Source organism: Euwallacea fornicatus, chromosome 26 (genome assembly GCF_040115645.1).
Source record: "Euwallacea fornicatus isolate EFF26 chromosome 26, ASM4011564v1, whole genome shotgun sequence".
NCBI classification, from domain to species: Eukaryota; Metazoa; Arthropoda; class Insecta; order Coleoptera; family Curculionidae; genus Euwallacea; species Euwallacea fornicatus.
This window is the reverse complement of record NC_089566.1, coordinates 436644-455971: the sequence shown is the minus strand read 5'-3', so window position 1 is coordinate 455971 and position 19328 is coordinate 436644. Positions and strand designations below refer to the sequence as shown.

Sequence of the window (19328 nt, the reverse complement as noted above, 5' to 3'; positions counted from 1 at the left end):
TTAAGTATCTAAGCGGCGTAAGTTGAATACACTGCCGTCACTTACCTTCTGATCGACTTACTTTTTTTTGCTGTCTTTTATCAAAATTGGTCTTTCCATTAAGTTTCTAAATAATGCAAGATGGGTATGCTATTGTCCTGCTTTTTCAACAAAATAAAAAAATGAAAGCGAAAGTTCTGACCGTTAATTTCCAGATCCTGTAGTAAAGACGAAATAACTCTCATTTTAAAAATGATCTCTTCAAAACGTCAAATATTGCCCCTGTCAGTTGCATTTTCAATAGTAATTTTTGTTATCTTATCAGCTAATCGTAGACAAAATAGACTGTAAATCTCGCGTAGATTTTCCATATCCTCCTTGAATGATTGTCCTATCTACCCTTGTATAATATATTATTAACACACTATTTGTCGCCCTCGCCACGGCATGTGTGGGGCAGTTCAGAATGAATTTCTTAGCTTTGCCATCTATGCAATATACAGGGTGGATTTTTTGAAAGTATAAATGCTAATATGTTGAAAATTATGCAGGCAACGGCAGAATCCAAGAACGCATCTACCGTAATAATATGGTGGAGGAAGATGATTTAGAGTACGATAATAATCTCTCTATTCGCTCGTAAAACCACTCCAACCACTTTACGGTCCAAGGTACCGAAGTTTCTGGAACTGTACCCTCATATGTTTCCGATAAAGCCTAAAATGGAAAATCCACGAGTAAGGCACTTAGGCGGAAAATTAGATGATTTTCAATCAGGAATCAGTTAAAAGACCTCATAATTCGGTAAAAAAATTATTGCAATAAAGGTAAGATTTCCGCTTAATATTAATAATTTTTAATAATAAGTGTTTCTTATTTTCCATGCATGCATATAAAGGAAATTCGCGTTCTCGACGCACATTATTATCGAAAAATCAATAATAATGTTAAAGGTAAAAAATTAGATATTTTTCTTATCTCGGCAATTATAAATCTTTTTTTCTCCAGCAAATTGTCGAATCCTCTTTATTATCCGAGTTTCACTTCCTGCTTCTTCTCGAAAATTTTCAATCAAAACATGGTTTATTCAATTGCGGAACGGGTTGAAATCGTTTTTATTTCTGTTCTTGAGAGTTGTATTTTACGAACCACGAAAATATTTCGCCAGCGACATCCTGGAACAACCATTAATTCTTCCCACGTTAAGAAACTAATAAAGACATTTGAAGAAATCGGATATGTGGGAAATAAAAAAATAAGAAACCAACCTTCGAAATTCGGTGAGCTTTCTAAATTTGAAGTTGTCAGACAATCTGCCTAAAATCCATTATTATCTATCCGTCCAGCATCTACCTCAACAGGATTGACACCAGCATCAGTTCAAAAAGTTCTAAAATTACACAAATTTAATTCAAGCAAAATTCAACCTCATCAGGAACCGAATGAAGATTATTCAGGCCGATGAATTGAGTGTTGCGAAGTGATGCGAGCTTTGATCACCAACCAGCTCCGACTACTACAGAACGTTTGCTTCAGTGATGAGTGCATATTTTACTCGAATGTTATTCTCTATAGACACAATTGTAGAATCTGGAGTGTTTCAAGCCCTCGTGTTATGAGAGAAGGAAACACTTGATATCCACAAAAACTAAATGGTTGGGCAAAGATTCCCAGAGATGCTATCATAAAACTGTTGTTTATTAACGGTTATTTGAATGGTGAAATATGTCGTGATCTTTCAAAAAATGCTACTTAACTATTGATAATCTATGAGAGACAGAGAGAGAATCAGTAGGACAAAAATAGCGAATTATAATTAGATGAAATTTTACGAAGATTTTAACAAGATGGGGTATCGCCCTAATTTGTTTTACCCGTTACGCAGTGGTTGAAAAACAATTACCTCGCAAGATGGATGGGAAGGAGAGGAATGTTAGAATGGCCCTTGTTGGCTGGGATGCATTTGGTAGGCGATTGTGAGTTCATCATATCCTCCTTCATATTACGGTAGACGTGTCTTTGAATTTTTTTATTGCCGGCATAATTTTTAAGATATTGACATTTATACTTTTAAAAAATCCATCCTCTAATATGAATGATGAGAAATATGGCGTCAAGAGTGTCTTTTACTACCATTTTTAACTCAAATCCCAATTTGAAGCGTTATTGTAAATACGATTTTATGCTCATTCCGAATATGTAAAAACACCTAGAACCTTATATTATATACAGTGGTGGCCATAGAAATAGGACCACTTCAAAAATTTTTATTTTTTATTTTTATCAGTAAAGAGATAAAAATTAGAACAAAAAGAACTAGAATACATTAAATAGTAAAGAAAACAATATACAAAAATATAATTTAACGAAAAATAAATAAAAGTCTTCAATAAAACAATAAAAATAAAATAAATTTGTGGTCATAAAAATAGGACCGGTAAAATATTATCAAAAAAAAAAGAAAAAAAAACGAAAATTGCAATTGAATATGGCCTAACGTTTAATATTTGGTTGCTTCTCCCTTTTGGGCAATCACTGCCTTTAATCTTTTAGGTATTGGTTTTATTAAACGCTGGCAGAGCTCAACAGGAATAGCTTCCCATTCCCGTTGGACTATGGACCACAGTTCTTCTTTATTTTTGACCTGATGTCTCCTCACAGCAGCCTTGAGGCGTACCCAAAGATTTTCGATGGGATTCAGATCCGGCGATTGTGAAGGCCATGGCACAACAGAAATTGCTTCATTTTGAAAAAATTGTTTCACTCGCCTAGCCGTATGTTTCGGATCAGTATCTTGTTGATATTTCCAAATTAATGGCATTTCTTCCGAAGCATATAGAAGCATAACATTTTTCGTTATTTTAAGGTATTTCTCTTGGTTCAGGATTCCTTTTATCCAATAAATAGGACTAACACCGAACCAAGAGACGCAACCCCACAATTTTATATTATCACCTCCATGTTTAAGGGTTTTTAGAGTATATTTTGGAAGCAATTCCTGTTTTGGTGGTCGCCTCACGTACAGTCGATCATCCGAACCAAACAAATTAATTTTTGTTTCATCCGAAAAAAGAACGTTTTTCCACAATTTTATGTTGTCATCTTCGTTTTCAAAACGAAGATGATTTTTCGCACATTTTATTCTTTTTAATTTGTTTGTGTTTGATAACAACGGTACCTTTCGAGCCACTCGGCCATGTAAATGAACTTCCAGCAATCGTCTTCGGATAGTTCTAGAACTTATTTCCAATTTTATGTCCTTTTGAAGCTCTTTGGAACTTAAGAAAAGTTTTTTTTTTTGATTCTCGCTTTATTCGGCGGTCGGTCAAAATGGTTGTTTTCCTCTTACGACCGCGATTTTCTTGTTGTTCTTCGTGTTTGAGGGCATTTATTATTAACGTTTTCGATCTTCCTAGTTTTTGAGAAGTTTGACGAAGGGAATTGCCCTCATTTCTAAGTGTTTGTATTCAAATTCTTTCAGTTAAAGAACAGTGGTTTTTACGCCCCATCTGTTTGTATATTAATTATTAAAATGCATCAAAATGCTTCGAAATAATTAATTAGACTTACCTTTCAATTGCTATTGTAATGAATGAGGAATTATGAAAGTTATTAAAAAATAACGAGCTTTTAATACACTGGTCCTATTATTATGACCACCTTAGTTTTGACTGTCTGAACGAAACAGGGGAAGTACAATTCTAGTATAAGGTAATTCCCCTGGTTTCTATTGGCACACATAATTACCAACCTTGTAGAAATTTAGGACTCTATTTCGAACGAGATAGAATAACTTTCAATAAACATTTTTTCCATATTCAAAACTGAACCAGTAGTGGTCCTATTTCTATGGCCACCACTGTATGTATAATTGTTACACGTGAAAAAATGGAAAACAGTGAGCATATTACATGATAAAAATTCAAATTTTTATTTACAAAATTGCGCGAAAGTTTGGACGAACCACTTTATAGAGACACTCAAACTCCAATTCTACAAACCCAAAAGCATACTAACAAAGTACAGGTTGTAGAGCTTAGGAGAGTCAAAACGGTAAATTGTAACTAATTAGGTAAACCGTTCAAAACTTGATTCTTCACTAGTCACATATTTTTCCTGAAAACTCCCGATAATGTTTTCTTTGTGTGATACGTAATTTAATTGGAGATAAAAGATACTTCCAAAATAGTACTAAATAAAATCACGTATGTATTTAAAAACGAAAAAAAAAACAAGGTCATTATCTTACAAGCAAAATAGTAGGAAAAATGTATTAATATTTGTATATTAATCTCGATAAACTAATATTTCGCACTATTTTTTTTAACTTACAATTTTCCATTTTCTATTAGCGTTGATAACACAGTTTTGAATTGTAGTTTATTTTTTTAATTTAGCAAATTCTGTCTCATTTAACCCATCTTCTAACCGGAACGGTTTAGGCAATAGCAATAGTAAACCATGGTAATTGGACCAGTCTGTATAGCTAATATTATTTTTGATTAGGAATTCCCGTGTTTAAATTTCTCACCTTATTTTGGGACACTCCATGCCAGATTAGAGGCGAAAGGAGCCAAAGAAGGCCTGAAATGAATGTTTAGTGCCATCTGAAAAACTTCGACTTTATATTGCATATTCATTGTAAGCACAAGGAATTCGAACTGTGACCGAACACCTTATTTATTTAAATTGCTCTGTACTATTTGTGTTAAGAACTGAAAATAGCCCTTTTCTATGTGGTTGTATGTACAATTTGCTCGTATGAAATTCAGATTGTTGAATTAATTCAGGTAGTTAGACTAACCTAAATTTTACAAAAAAAAAAAAAATGTCCAACTTGTGATTATGATGCTTTGCTTATCTTAAGTCTTATCTTTTTAAAAGAAAAACACTTCGACTAAGCAAAAACGATCACAAATAAGGCCACAAAGCTTTCTGTTTTTAAAATCAGCCATACGAACCATACTTAATAAAATAATAACATTTAAAATGTTCCACTGCAAAAATGGAAATTTTATATCATTGCTGTATTGTTCTATATCAAAACATATTTGTGGAAATATTTTTAAATTTTCCAGTTTACAATGCACGTAACGGCATGTATACAATTTTTAAATAAATACAGGGTGGGGCACCGAGAGCGCCTCGGGGTATTACGTCCTTATTAATAATTTGATCGAAAATTGTTTTTAGAGGTGTATGTAGGACCTTACAAGGTACATTTTAAAAATATTTTCATTTATACAGGGTGTATATAAAAAAGATATATTTCAAACATATATATTTTTTAATGGAACACCCTATATTTTGTTACGTATTTGGGATTATAAGAAGAAAATAGTACAAGTTTGTATAACACACATTAGGTCTAAAACAATCGCTTCTCGAGAAAATTTAGAAAATATAAAAATGCAAGGATTAAGAAAAACATTTTTTGCTAGGTGAAATGAGTTACTTGGCAATTATTTTTTTACTATTACTTCTTAAGTACAAATTAATCTTCAAACTAGAATGAATTATTTACTAAACTGATATACAGGGTAAGCAAAAAGAGTGGTCAAATTTTACTTCCTTATAATTTAGCATAACTTTCTTATTTCAAATGGAATATATACATTTTTATGTATTATTTAGAATTACTAATTCATTCCCTTTCAACTGATACTATAGTGTTCTATACCTAACTTTTACCGTTTTCCTATAATATGAAATTTTATTTAAGTTTCAATAATAACATTAAATAATACAAATTATTGTCAGGTTATGGCTTGGATTGGTTGCTATGGTTATTAAAGAAAGCTAATTATAAAGGACGAATTTTAAAAGTATTTATTACAGTTTAACAGATTAGCAAAAAAATTTAAAATTTATAATACATACAGTAAATGTTCAAAATGATAGCCATCATTTTTAATACATAATTGAATACGTTTTTGAAAAGAATATTTCACTTTTGATAACATGTCTGGTGTTATTTCTTTGAATGCATTTTGAATTCGAATTTTCATGTCCTCCTTTGTTGTTCGTGGTAATTTCTACACTACATCTTTAATGTAGCCCCACATAAAAAAATCCATATTGGTACGATCGGGCGATCTTGCGGGCCACAACTGAGAACCACTTCGCCCAATCCGTCTTCGGGGAAACATGGTGTTCAGAACTTCTCTCACATCTCTATGAAAATGTGCGGGTGCTCCATCTAACTGAAACCACATTTTTCTTTTAACTGTTAATGGTGTTTCTTCCAATAATTCTACAAGTCTATTTTCAATAAAGTCTTTGAACACTTGTCCAGTTAAATTGCCTTCAAAAAAGTAAAGTCCTATAACGGAAGTATTTAAAATTCCACTGAAAATTAAATAAAATTTCATATTATGGGAAAACGGTAAAAGGTAGGTATAGAACACTATAGTATCAATTGAAAGGGAATGAATTAGTGATTCTAAGTGATACATAAAAATGTATACATTCAATTTGAAATAAGAAAGTTATGCTAAATTATAAGGAAGTAAAATTTGACCACTCTTTTTGCTTACCCTGTATATCAGTTTAGTAAATAATTCATTCTAGTTTGAAGATTAATTTGTACTTAAGAAGTAATAGTAAAAAAATAATTGCCAAGTAACTCATTTCACCTAGCAAAAAATGTTTTTCTTAATTCTTGCATTTTTATATTTTCTAAATTTTTCTCGAGAAGCGATTGTTTTAGACCCAATGTGTGTTATACAAACTTGTACTATTTTCTTCTTATAATTCCAAATACGTAACAAAATATAGGGTGTTCCATTAAAAAAAAAACATGTTTGAAATATATCTTTTTTATATACACCCTGTATAAATGAAAATATTTTTAAAATGTACCTTGTAAGGTCCTACATACACCTCTAAAAACAATTTTCGATCAAATTATTAATAAGAACGTAATACCCCGAGGCGCTCTCGGTGCCCCACCCTGTATAGGGTGGCGAAAATAAAAACCTGTTCGATTCTCGTCGAGACCCCCATCTTGCTTGCGTTAAAAACCCCAAACCTATGAAGATATGTATGTCGGAGGACGCGGTCGGTATTTGAATTTTATATTCATTATAGTAAGTAGTTCCCTTGGTGCGACTTTTAGGAACGCCATCTCGGTAAGTAGGACTGAAGGTAAGACACTTTATTCTGGAAAAACGTGCTTATTTCAAATACCCCGTCTGCTATAAACAAATTCCAGACTACTTGAGAAAATGGAAACTTTTTTGCTGTTTAATTTATTCCCAAGCCGTTGCATTAAAACCGAATCAAAAGCTCCCCAAGAGCACAGGAAGACGAATTTTGGAGGATAATTTGAAATCGATTCGCTCCGATGGCTCTGGCAATTTTCAATTTTCGCCCCGGGGTCGCTTTTGATCACAAAACATTTGAGTCGTTTAGGGTTTGGCGAAGAAACTGTGACGAAAACTCTTTTAAGGGGGTCGTAAACCGCCCGGAAATAGATTACTCCGTCACGTTTTTGTGCTTTAGAAAGAGGAAACAGATTTTAATTTCGTTTTTAACTTTAAAAGTCCGGTTATTCATGTGGCTGATACCTACCCTAACCAGCGGCGATATTTGTTTATATTCCGTTACATTTTATGTGCAATAAAGGGCAAAGCGACGTAGCATTCCGCAAGAGTTGTTGGATTGAAATCACATTTTACCTGTAGAAATCCGTTAAGTTTGCAGAAACACAGCGGCGGTAACAAGATTACAGCTTCATTAGGTTTTATGGGCCTGTCTAAATATACCGAAATTAAGGGAGAACATGTGCGGCCTAATTCTCCCCCTCGTGCTCTTATAAGGTCGGAAATCTTAGACATGCATGTTACCTCGGGGAACATGGAATAACATCTAATAATTTCTCTCTAATAATATTTGAAGTGAACAAGAAACACTAAAGAGGAAATGGTGCAGATAGTAAATTCAAAGTCAAGGTGAAGATCTCAACAAAACCTGAAATAAATATGTTATAGTGTAAAAATCACTGAAGACTTGCGGGCTTTCTAAATTTTCTCATACAATTCCAGAAATAATCCAAAAACTAAATAATACACAGGGTGTTTAATTTAAAATATATAGGTCGATGTCAGGTTTGGAAAAAACAGTAATGGCGTAATTTATTTTTTAATAAAAAAAATTATCTAATTTAGCGATAAGTACTCCTTTCTTCATAATCTAGCCCATTAAGTTTTACAAATTATTCTGAAAATGGAGAAGGCAGATCATTTTGGGGTCGGGTCTCTTCAGTGAGACAGACTTTTTTATGGTCAACTACCGATAATTGCATCCTAAAACCTATATCTCTTGTTTCATGAAAACGCTTTTTGCCTATAAAAATAATATAGAAAACACCCCCACTTTGTGCTATTATCACCATTCCCAAACCTGATTGAAAATATTAGGAACTTTTTATATCAAAACCGAAGTAGATTTCAATCCTGTAAAATTTCTTAGGTTACGCCTATGTATTCATTCATATTATATTACTTTTCATTACCTGCTTATAGAAACGTAATTGTAATGTTACGACATGATTAGAACATTTGTTTATTTAGAAACAACCATCTCTTCGCACATTATGTCAAATTCATTGAATTATAGTTAACTACGACCAACGTCTGAGATCTGTTTAAAAGGCAAATTACCCTTAATAGTGTGTTTTAGACAAATTTATGTTATCAGTAGTACGCCTATGACTTCTTTGTAGTATAGTCTTAAGACCTTACTAAACTCACTTAGAACTGGTTTACATTCAAAGACATTTTTCTTATACGCAAAATCTGTATCATATTTTAACTCTAATTTGTACTCTTGTACTTTCGAGACTTTGATAAAAGTTTTGTATTTTTGCTCGTGTATAATTACTCTACACTACAATTCCAATCAAAGCAGTTCTCGACTAGTACCAATTATTTTCCCAAATATCCTAAAAACCATAATATATATGGAAAAAGTGAAACGGATTTTAAGGTAGTTATGCAATAGAGGTAGATGCAGTGGATTCTAGAGAGATTTAGGTATGTGGGTTTGAGTTTTGTGAAGGTATACTGCCAACATTTTTACAATAATTTGTAAAATCTGAAGGATTGGTAGTATATTATGTATTGAGATCAGTACTCTTAAGTGCATACGTCAGGCGGTAAGGAAAAGTGAAACATTTTTGCTGATTTGCTACTGGTTAACAACTCGCTGTTAAAAACGTAGGCGAAAATCAAAAATGCCGCACTGCCGCAAGAAGACGTTCTGCTAAAATCAAGGGCAATCAGCTTTTTCCGGTTCGTTGAAATTTTAGGCACATCTGGACTTACCTAAGGAATTTTTATTGGCCCGAGGCAAAGTGTGGAATGTCCAGTTTCTCTGGAATTAGTATTTAAAATTCCTACTACTTTACCCTACTGTTCATGATGCTTATAATATTTTTTGATCAAGTCATAGAAACCGTGGAAACGAAATTTTTTGCATCCGTTCAACTTTTGACACATGATTTCGTTAGGATATTGAAGTGTTTTTGTTGTTTCAACTATCCGTAACCTGTAAATTCGACTTACCATTCTAGAACTGTAAGTAAAACCCCATCAGAGTACGTGATTTACTTAACGTTCTAGGAAGGATATTCTGTTAACTTTAACAGAAAAGAAGTACCTTCCTAAACGCCAACACTCAAAAACAAACAACTCATTTAAAAATATTTAAACATATTTCAGTGTTAATTATGTTGTTTGTTGGTTTGAAAAACCCTGGATACTATTAATTGGAAAAACGTAAATCAAGATTCCGAGTTAATATAGATAATTATACTTTATCAATATACACTAATCTAGACATAGGAAAAAAATTAATATCGGTTTAGGCAAATAATTAAAAATTGTTTAAATAAAATATAATAAAAACATCATTGGCTTCCAGTGTAAAACTGCTAAAATCATTTTTAGTCACATACGATGTTAGTATATCATTCGAAAGGGAAAAAGATAACAAATCGACCGAGTAAAACAGTTAGGTCCGAAATGACATTTAAATTAATAAAAACACGCAATGAGTAAAACTGCTAAATCCGTAATGTAAATATTCTGGAAGCTAAATCCACTCCAGGTAACGTCCTCCCATTACCATTTTGTATTGTTTTGTGCATCAGTGCTAGTCTATAAAGAGTGAGTATTTTTTCATGCATAATGAAGGGATTTTCGAAACTAAAAAGATAGAGAGTCATTTAAATGGAGAAAGATTTTCAGTGTTGGAGATTGAGTTTAAAACCGGATCTGAAGTTTCAAAAAAAAGCTATGGCTTACTAGATATTTTTAAAAACAAAAATAGATTAAAAAAAAATAAAACGCTAGTGGTCCCTTTATTATCGATGGTATCAAAAATCTGTAAATACAAAAATTGTAGATGATTGTTTTGAAAATGTGATAAAATACATAACTTTAAAAAAAAAATGGTCGTTTCCAAGATATGACATAAGCTTACATTTTTTTAAATGGAGGACACATTAAAAAGTGGGCATATAAAATAAAATATCTTTTCCCCTTTTCAATTCTGTAAAACTTGATTTACTTATTTTTAAAAGTGCCAAAATAATGGCAGTTTTAACTTTTTTGTTTAAAGTAAATGTATGCTTTATTGTAGTTACTAGTAATAAACAACTGAAAATATCTTCAACACGTAAATATTATTTGATAGTGAAGTTAAAAATATTAACTCAATTACAAAACTAAAGACAACAAGAAATTAGATACAACTAAAACTTTCATATTGATATAATATGCAAAATCATTTAGTAAACAAGTATGTAAGTAAATAACCAATTATAAAATAAAGTCTTAAAAAATCCCCATTTTTATTAACCTATCAAATTTATTAATTTCATAAATTTTATTACGTTCTCGTACTTTTAGTTTCACAAAAGAACCAAATTCTCATAAGTTATCATACAACCTTTTAAATTTAAACAAATAGAGCTTTTGCCGATGAAAATATCTCTGGAAATATTGTTCTGTAGCCCGAACAGCATGCTTATGACATTGAATGTAACACTACAATATCGTGATTTTCTAAATTAGAAAATTTCATTTCAAAATTCGGACAATATACAAATTAGTCACATAAGTTAAATAAAAACTGTAAGATTTTAAAATGTTTGTGCAAATTTCAAATTATCACTACATTTAATTGTCTATTGTATTATTTCCAAAACCTACTAAAAAAAAAAATTAAATAAAACTATGAAAAGTGCTATAATTTTGGCACTTTAGAAAATAAATGTATCAAGTGTTATATCATTAAAAAGGGGAAAAATATTCTAATTTATAGAACCACTTTTTAATATGATCTCTATTAAAGAAAATATAGATTTGTGTCGTATTTCGGGAATCACCAATTAAAAAAAAAATTATGTATTTTATCACATTTGCAAAACATTTATCTACAACCTTGATATTTAGACGTTTTTGACACCATTAATAATAAAGAGACTACAGACATTTTAGTTTTTTTAACGATTTTGATTTTTCGTTAATATGTAGTAAGCCATAACTTTTTTTAAAACTTCAAATATGGCGTTAACCTCAGCGCACAAAACTGCACACTTTTCCCCATTTAACCAAATCTATCTCAGAGAATTTCACAGATTTTTTCATTATGCATGGAAAAATACCCTGTATAGTTTACAAAAATATTCACATTTAGTGTGATTTTGATACTCGATCAATCAAATAGACGAAATATGACAAAAGAAAGTAACATTAAAAGTGAGATAATGATAATATTATGCGTTTTAAAGCATGGGAATTAGAAGGTTTTCTTAAATTAAAAACATATCACTTCTGGTATTTACCGGATTTTCTTTAAACATTTAACAACTGGCTCTTTTTCAAGTATGGATTCTTCATATTGGAATTTATTGTTAAAAATAAATTTTCTACAACAACAATAGCATTTTTATGCATCTAGTAAGTGAATAATTAATTATAATTGATGTTACTACACATGTCATCAAATAATCTTAACCGTGGTTAACCAATTCTTGGATTACTTGATAAATGTATCGAAGAATGACACCCATATTTTGAGAAATGAGGTCCAACAGAAGATCCATTTTCAGAGGATAGTAATGAAAGCAGCTCAGTTCTATATGATATACATTCAAATTCTACAACTAAAAATAAAGAATACTCCAAAAAAAGTAATAAAAGAACGATAAAAGTGCAGTTACAAAAATCAAATTGGTTGGAAAGACTGAATAAAAATTGAAGAGAAACCAGAAAGAAATATTATGGAAAGAACAAATCGAATAGTCACACTTGGAGTTATGAAGTTCCAGGAGAATTGAGATAATTAAAAAACATATGTCAAAGTAAAGAAAGTGCACATGGGACAATAAAATGTTCAAGATGTACAGAAGAAGCACGAACAGACATTTTAAAACATTTTGAGACTTTGAAATGGTAAAAAAATGTAAATTGGTGGTCTCCTAACTACCATACCCGTAAAGCTATCACAAAAAAAAGATATGAACAAATCTAGAAGATTTCAATCCTCAACTTAATACAAAAAAAAATTATGAATTATTCAAAATCTGCAAAACAATATTTTTGAATATCGGGAATAGGAATATGGAGTGTACTTAACTGGAAAAGGAAGCAGTTAACATGTGGTAACGATTTGAATAATCAGCAGCAATGCGAAAACGACATGTCCAAAAATATTAGTAAGCCTTTGGGTAAAGAACGTTAAGAATAAGAGCTTTTTTTCTGCTTTGCCTGTTATGGACACTTTTTCTGCTATGCATCATCAACTCATAAGAAATGTTTGTTGCCAGAGTGGACCAGAAAAACAGCTATTTACGAATTTTAGAAAAACAATTGGTGTTTATTACAAAATATGCAGCATTTATCAATTGTTGTTTTTTATAATTTTTTTAATTCTAAAACCTTAGCATTATCTTTTCCCAAAAAGAATCAACGCAAGAAATGCACTTTGTGCAGATTTGGAAGATTATCTCAAGCGGCCTATTTCGCCCATAAAATAAAAAAAGAAGAGGCTAAAGCAGAAAAAAAACAAAGACAAGATTGAAGAATATTTAGTTTTTATGTTGATTTACAAGTCGTATTAATGACCTTCATGTTCAAAACTAATCGCTTATTCTATAGAACGAAGCTCCACGTATACAATCTTAGATTCCATAATTTAAAAAACAAACATGGATTTGGTTACTTATAAAGCGACACTGAAAGAGGCTTAAATTCTGAAGGGTTCGCAAGTGTATGAGTCGACTTAATAAATTTTTTTTTTAAGTAGCCGATAGTAGATAAAAAATCATGATAACTGTACGTATGAGAACAGAAACTCTGTTATATCCAACGCTGTACATTTTACAGCCATGAACTACAACATAATCATCAAACAAAACTTTCTTGACGTTGGACGTACCCAAATGCAAACGGATTGCATTCAATTTCATTATAGAACAGGCTCTGAAAAAAATATTATATATAGACGTTTCAGCGGATTATGTAACTGTCTGTATATCCTGTGGAAAAAACCTCAAGCCTTATAACGTAAATTATTTAAACTATTAGCTTTTTAAGAAATTTTGCGAAGTTAAATTTTGAAAAACCATTCATCCTGGTTGTGGCAAGAGAGATGCAGGAGTGACTGATATTCGGGCATTGCGCTACGCTCAAAGTGGTGACACATTTTAAAAATCGAGATTTCCTAAGGAATGGAGAATATTTCCACAAAAAAATCAACGTCAATCACTCTATTACTAGTTAAGCGTCTTCGAAATTTCCATCAAAATTAAGAGAAATTACTGCAAGGAAGTCTGCAAAATTATAAATATTTAAAGAAGATTTTACCTAAAGATTACCGTATTATAATAACTTGCGACTGATCTCTGAGATTGAAGCTTCGATACCTGGACTAGTACGTGCCTAATTTTCTAAAAGAAATTTTTTAAATTTATTTTTGGAATTTCTGTTGCCATACTGTTATTCTATCACCAAAGGAGAAATAAACAGTTTTTCTTTACATACTTGGGCCAATGCATAATTGTTTTGAAATAATTTTCTATTAATAATTAAAATAAATTAATGATCCTCGTGAGGTTTTTCTAAAAAATCCTGCCAAGTCTGTTACGGTATAACTTTAGTCCTTACAAAAAACCTGCTGGATCACAAAAAAGTTCTTAAGGAATCAAGTGGCATCGAACTGGTTGGTTTCAAAAATCTTTTTTTTTCGGTTTGTTTATACGTAGTATTGAATAACAAAATAAAATTTGATTTAGTTTAATTACAAAGAAAATTAATTTTAACAAAGTTTTTGTCTCCCGTAAAATTTCCCAATATTGACATAGAAGGTTTACACTCTAAGCCGACGATATGTAAATTTTAAGAAATTTAAATCTCCGAACCCCGCAATCAATTTTCCAGATGTTTTGTTGCACAGATAAATTTACTGTTTAAGATCCCAATTATTTTCCTAAGGCCTTAAGCCTAACAAATTTAAAAGCTGCTCTGGTATTCATGCCATTAATAAATTCGTTCAATCTGCCCATCTATTTTCAAGCGCGGTTCCTAACTATAGTTCATTAGACGAATAATCAAATAATGAGTGACACGTTAAGGTGCCAAATTAACGTTCAAATTAAATAGTTAGCCAAAAAACCTACCGAAAACCTTAGACCAAGACGCCGGAGGTCTCCAATCAGGATAATGTTTGGGAAAGCTCTCCCTGCTCCAAAATGTATGCAAAACCACTTTATACACAGTCAACTTGTCCGGTTGACACGATTCCCCGGGATCGCCCTTGAACGCCGCCGAAGCGAGCCCCAAAAGGGCACACAATAACAATAACAACACTCGCGTCATTCCACGGATGCGTTCGCCAAAGAAGTTGAAAAGGACCCGCCTGCCGTTGGGAGGCAGCACGTCGGTGATGCTACCGATGACTGTATCGACTTCAGCAGCACGTGTGAACCGGGCAGCGACTCTCGACGGACGCGCGTGAGCGGGATCTGAAGTTGAAGCCCTGCTGAAGTCGGGAGCAGACCCGATCCGGTGGAGTGAAGGGGATCGGTCAATCGGACTTGACTTCCAATTTTCGGACACTTGTCAACGGTTGTTTATCACGTCGGACGTAAGGCTAAACTTATTCACGTTACAAGGCCGCTAACGATTTTTTCTAATTCGAAACATTTAGTGCTGCGTAACCGCACTTCTAGTAGTTCGGTTCTGAGTTCTATAGCGGTACTGCTAAGGTTATCACTTCATACTAGTATTGGGTACGATTTATAGGGAGTCCTAAAAGTAATGGGACAAAGAGCAACGGTAAATCCCTGCCATCAAACGATTAAGATCAAACTCAATTGCTGTATTTCGAAAGTTGATGTTAACAAAGAAGCAGAGCGTTAAAGTTTAAATTATATTTTTGATTTTGTTTCATGTCTTCACAGTTTTTTGACATATGGTATTGAAATTTGGCGTACGGGGATTTTCGGACGTGGGAAATACAGTCAGCGGCAAAAGTGAGTACACACTTAAAAGTTGTACAGTTTATCTCGTAGTAAAAAATATTTAAAAAACCTTATTTAAAGTTATGAATACGGTAGAATGTTTGTTCTATTGTCTTCATAATTACCACTTAAAAACATGTTTATGTACAATTGGCAACAAGGTAGACTTTGGGGAATCACAGGACTCCATAAAATACGATGCAAAAATGAGTACACAGTCTGTTTATTAGAGATCAGTTAAAACTAAGTGGCATGCAGTGAAGAAGTAATCCGTACGATTTGTTAATTGTTTGGCTGTTAATACAATATCCAATAAGTAACAACATGGCAAAACGTAATGAAAATCATAAAAGAACTGAAATATCAGAAGATTTACGCAAACTTATAGTAAAATTGCGGCAAGAGGGCAAGTCTTTTCGGAAAATTGGAAATATGGTGAAGAGACATTACAGAACTATGAAAAAAATTTGGGATAAGTATGAAGCTACGGGTAGTGTGCACAATAAACCTCGTTCTGGACGTCTACAGAAATTAACACCTCTTGATATACGCGATATAACAAGAACGGTTAAAAAAAAATCCTAAAACCAGTGCAGTTCAATTAGCCGTGGATATATTAGAATAGAAGGAGACTTCTATATAATGTTAGTACCATTCGGCGGTCAATATAATGTTAGTACTATTTGGCGAGCACTCAATTCGCAAGGTTTCCATGGTCGTACACCCCGTAAAAAGCCAGCTATTAGTGCTAAAAATCGAACCCTCAGAGTGGCCTTTGCAAAAAAATACTTATCAGAACCACTAGAATTTTGGAACACGATTCTTTTTACAGATGAAAGTAAATTTGAGATATTTGGTCAAAAAAAGAGGTCAAAAATATGGCGAACGAAAAATTCTGAGCTGGATCCCAAAAATATCTTGAGCACCATCAAACACGGGGGTGGTTCCGTAATGGTTTGGGGTGCAATGGTAGCCTCTGGTGTGGGGCAGTTGGTTTTTATTGACAAAATAATGAATAAAACAATATATATGAATATCCTAAAAGCTAATTTACAGCCCAGTATTGTCAAATTAGGTTTACAGGGGTTATGGGTATTTCAGCAAGATAATGACCCCAAGCACACTGCCCATGTGGTCAAGGAATGGTTGTTATACAACGTTCCAAAACAACTCCATACTCCACCCCAGTCTCCAGATCTCAATCTCATTGAGAATCTGTGGGAAATATTGAACAGGAAGGTGCGTTCTAAACAAATTACAAGCGCAACTTCTCTCAAAACTGCACTACTTGAAGCATGGGATACAATTTTGCTTACTGTTACACAAAATTTAATTAATTCTATGCCCAAACGATTAAGAGCTATCATCAAGACCAATGGTGGACCAACAAAGTATTAATTTTTATCGTTAATGTTAACAAAATGCATTGGAACACGCCGATTTGTAATATTGTGTACTGACTTTTGCCTCTATTTTAAAGCTCTGTTATAAGGCAATCATCTATAAATCCATTTGTAATCCATTTAGGTAATTACAATTATTACCATGTTGTTATGTAACCACATATCTACCTATATTTAATGTTTATAAAATCTTTTTCATTATTTAGTTTATCTTAAATACATTATTCTTTCAATTTCTTTGGTGTGCACTCACTTTTGCCGCTGACTGTAAGCTAGTGCTGTCGGTTTTATTGTGGCTAATACGGGGCACCAATTGAAACCGTCTTGGCTAGTTAAAAGGGCTCTAATTTTTTTTACGCGTCTCCAGCACTTCTATTAATAAAAAATATTATGCTGTTTAATATTTTAGATAAAGAAAAGTTTTCTTGTTGGCAGTTAAAACCGTTTTCGAGATATTTATGTAATATACGACACGTATAGTACAGAACAACTTCACTTTCAACCGATTTTAAAGAAACAATTGATAGCGACTTTGACAAGTTTCTATTCTGTCACTGTCAAATCGATATTCAGTTTAAAAATGGTGCTTACGTAAACAAAACAAACGCCTACTTACTTCGGTTGACTTCGCTAGTTCTCGGCTCTATTCGAAAATACGTATATACGAACATTAATGAGGCATTAAACTAGCAAATACAGTAGGTCAAAAAAGTATTCATACACCCAGGCGAATGACGTTTATTTACATTTTTTTCGTAACTTAAAAACAATTGAGATAAAAAAATAATTAATCCACACAAATAAGGCACTATTACATTTATTTCTAAAAAAAAATGATCAAAAAACTGTTTTTTTGTATAAGAAAATCAAAGGAAAATGTCTTCAGGTATGCCCAAAAAAGTATTCATACACTACCGAAAATGAACATTTCTAACTTCAAACACCAATACAATGAAATCATTAATATTTTGTGGGATAACCCTTAACATCAATCACAGCTTGCAAACGACGATTCATTGATTCCACCAAATTACAAGTAATACTTTCAGGTATTTTGGACCATTCGTTTAAAATAATATTTTTTAGTTGTTCTGTACTTGAAATTTCCATTTTCCTAATCTGCCTTTCCAAATGTTCCCATAAATGCTCAATAGGATTGAGATCGGGAGATTGGGGAGGTGTTTTTAATAAATGAGGACTGTTCAACTGTCTGTAGCAACCATTCCTGAACTAATTTCGATGAATGCTTCGGATCATTGTCTTGCTGGAAGTAGAATCCTTCAGCTAGTCCAAGCCTTTCAGCACTGTTTTTTAAATTGGCCTCCAAGATATCTTTATACATGAATCTATCCATGTTTCCTTCAATAAAAGCCAAATTACCCACACCATTTGCTGCAATACATCCCCAGATCATTATGTTTCCACCGCCATGTTTACTGTCGCTTTCAAATTGCACTTCATCAATCTTTCACCAGGTTTTCTCCATACCATCTTGGCACCATCTGATCCGAATATGTTGAATTTACTCTCATAAGAGAATATCACTTGTTTCCAAAACTCCATTGGCTTATTAATATGTTCTAAAGCGAACGCAACTCTTTTCTTTCTATTCACTTTATTTATCCACGGCTTTTTGGCTGCTCTTCTCCCATGGAATCCCATTCTGCTTATGTGATACCTAATAGTTTCAGGATGGATTTGTTGTCCAGTGGTCTCTTCTAGTTGTGAAGCGAGGTATGGTGCGCTTACACTGGGATTCTTTTTAATTTGATGGAGAATGTAGTTCTCAGTTCGTAGAGTTTTTTTTGGCCTTCCACAGCGTCTTAAATTTGCCACCGACCCAGTTGATTTATATTTTTGTATTATGTACTGAATAGTAGGATAGCTTATTCCAACAGATTTTCCTATTTTTCTATAAGATTTTCCTTCCTGATGATATTTGATTATTAACTTTTTGATATCTTCACTAATTTCTTTTCCTCTTCGGCCCATAGTTATTATTTGTAAATCCAGTTTGCACTAACTTGGTTTAAAATGAACTAGTAAATACTTATCGCAAATAAATGGAATTTATATACAAGAAACTTAATAAAAAAATGACCAGAATGTTTGTGTATGAATACTTTTTTGGGCATACCTGAAGACATTTTCCTTTGATTTTCTTGTACAAAGAAACAGTTTTTTGATAATTTTTTTTTAGAAATCAGTGTAATAGTGCCTTATTTGTGTGGATTAATTATTTTTTTATCTCAATTGTTTTTAAGTTACGAAAAAAATGTAAATAAACGTTATTCGCCTGGGTGTATGAGTACTTTTTTGACCTACTGTATCTCGAAAGCGGTCAAGTTGTGAGTCTACTAAAGGGGATTCCTTTTGTTATCTAAAATGTTAAACTGAATAAAATTGTTATTAATAGA

General features: G+C 32.5%; 1 protein-coding gene across 1 annotated transcript in view; it reads right to left on the bottom strand.

Moving 5' to 3' along the window:
- Positions 1-15017, bottom strand: part of mspo (M-spondin) — a 304340-nt gene extending 289323 nt beyond the window's left edge. The window contains exon 1 of the mRNA XM_066296684.1: positions 14666-15017. Within this exon, the coding sequence (XP_066152781.1) occupies positions 14666-14864 (199 nt within the window). The 5' untranslated portion in view covers positions 14865-15017. The remainder of the gene's footprint in view (positions 1-14665) is intronic.
- Positions 15018-19328: the final 4311 nt, after the last annotated feature.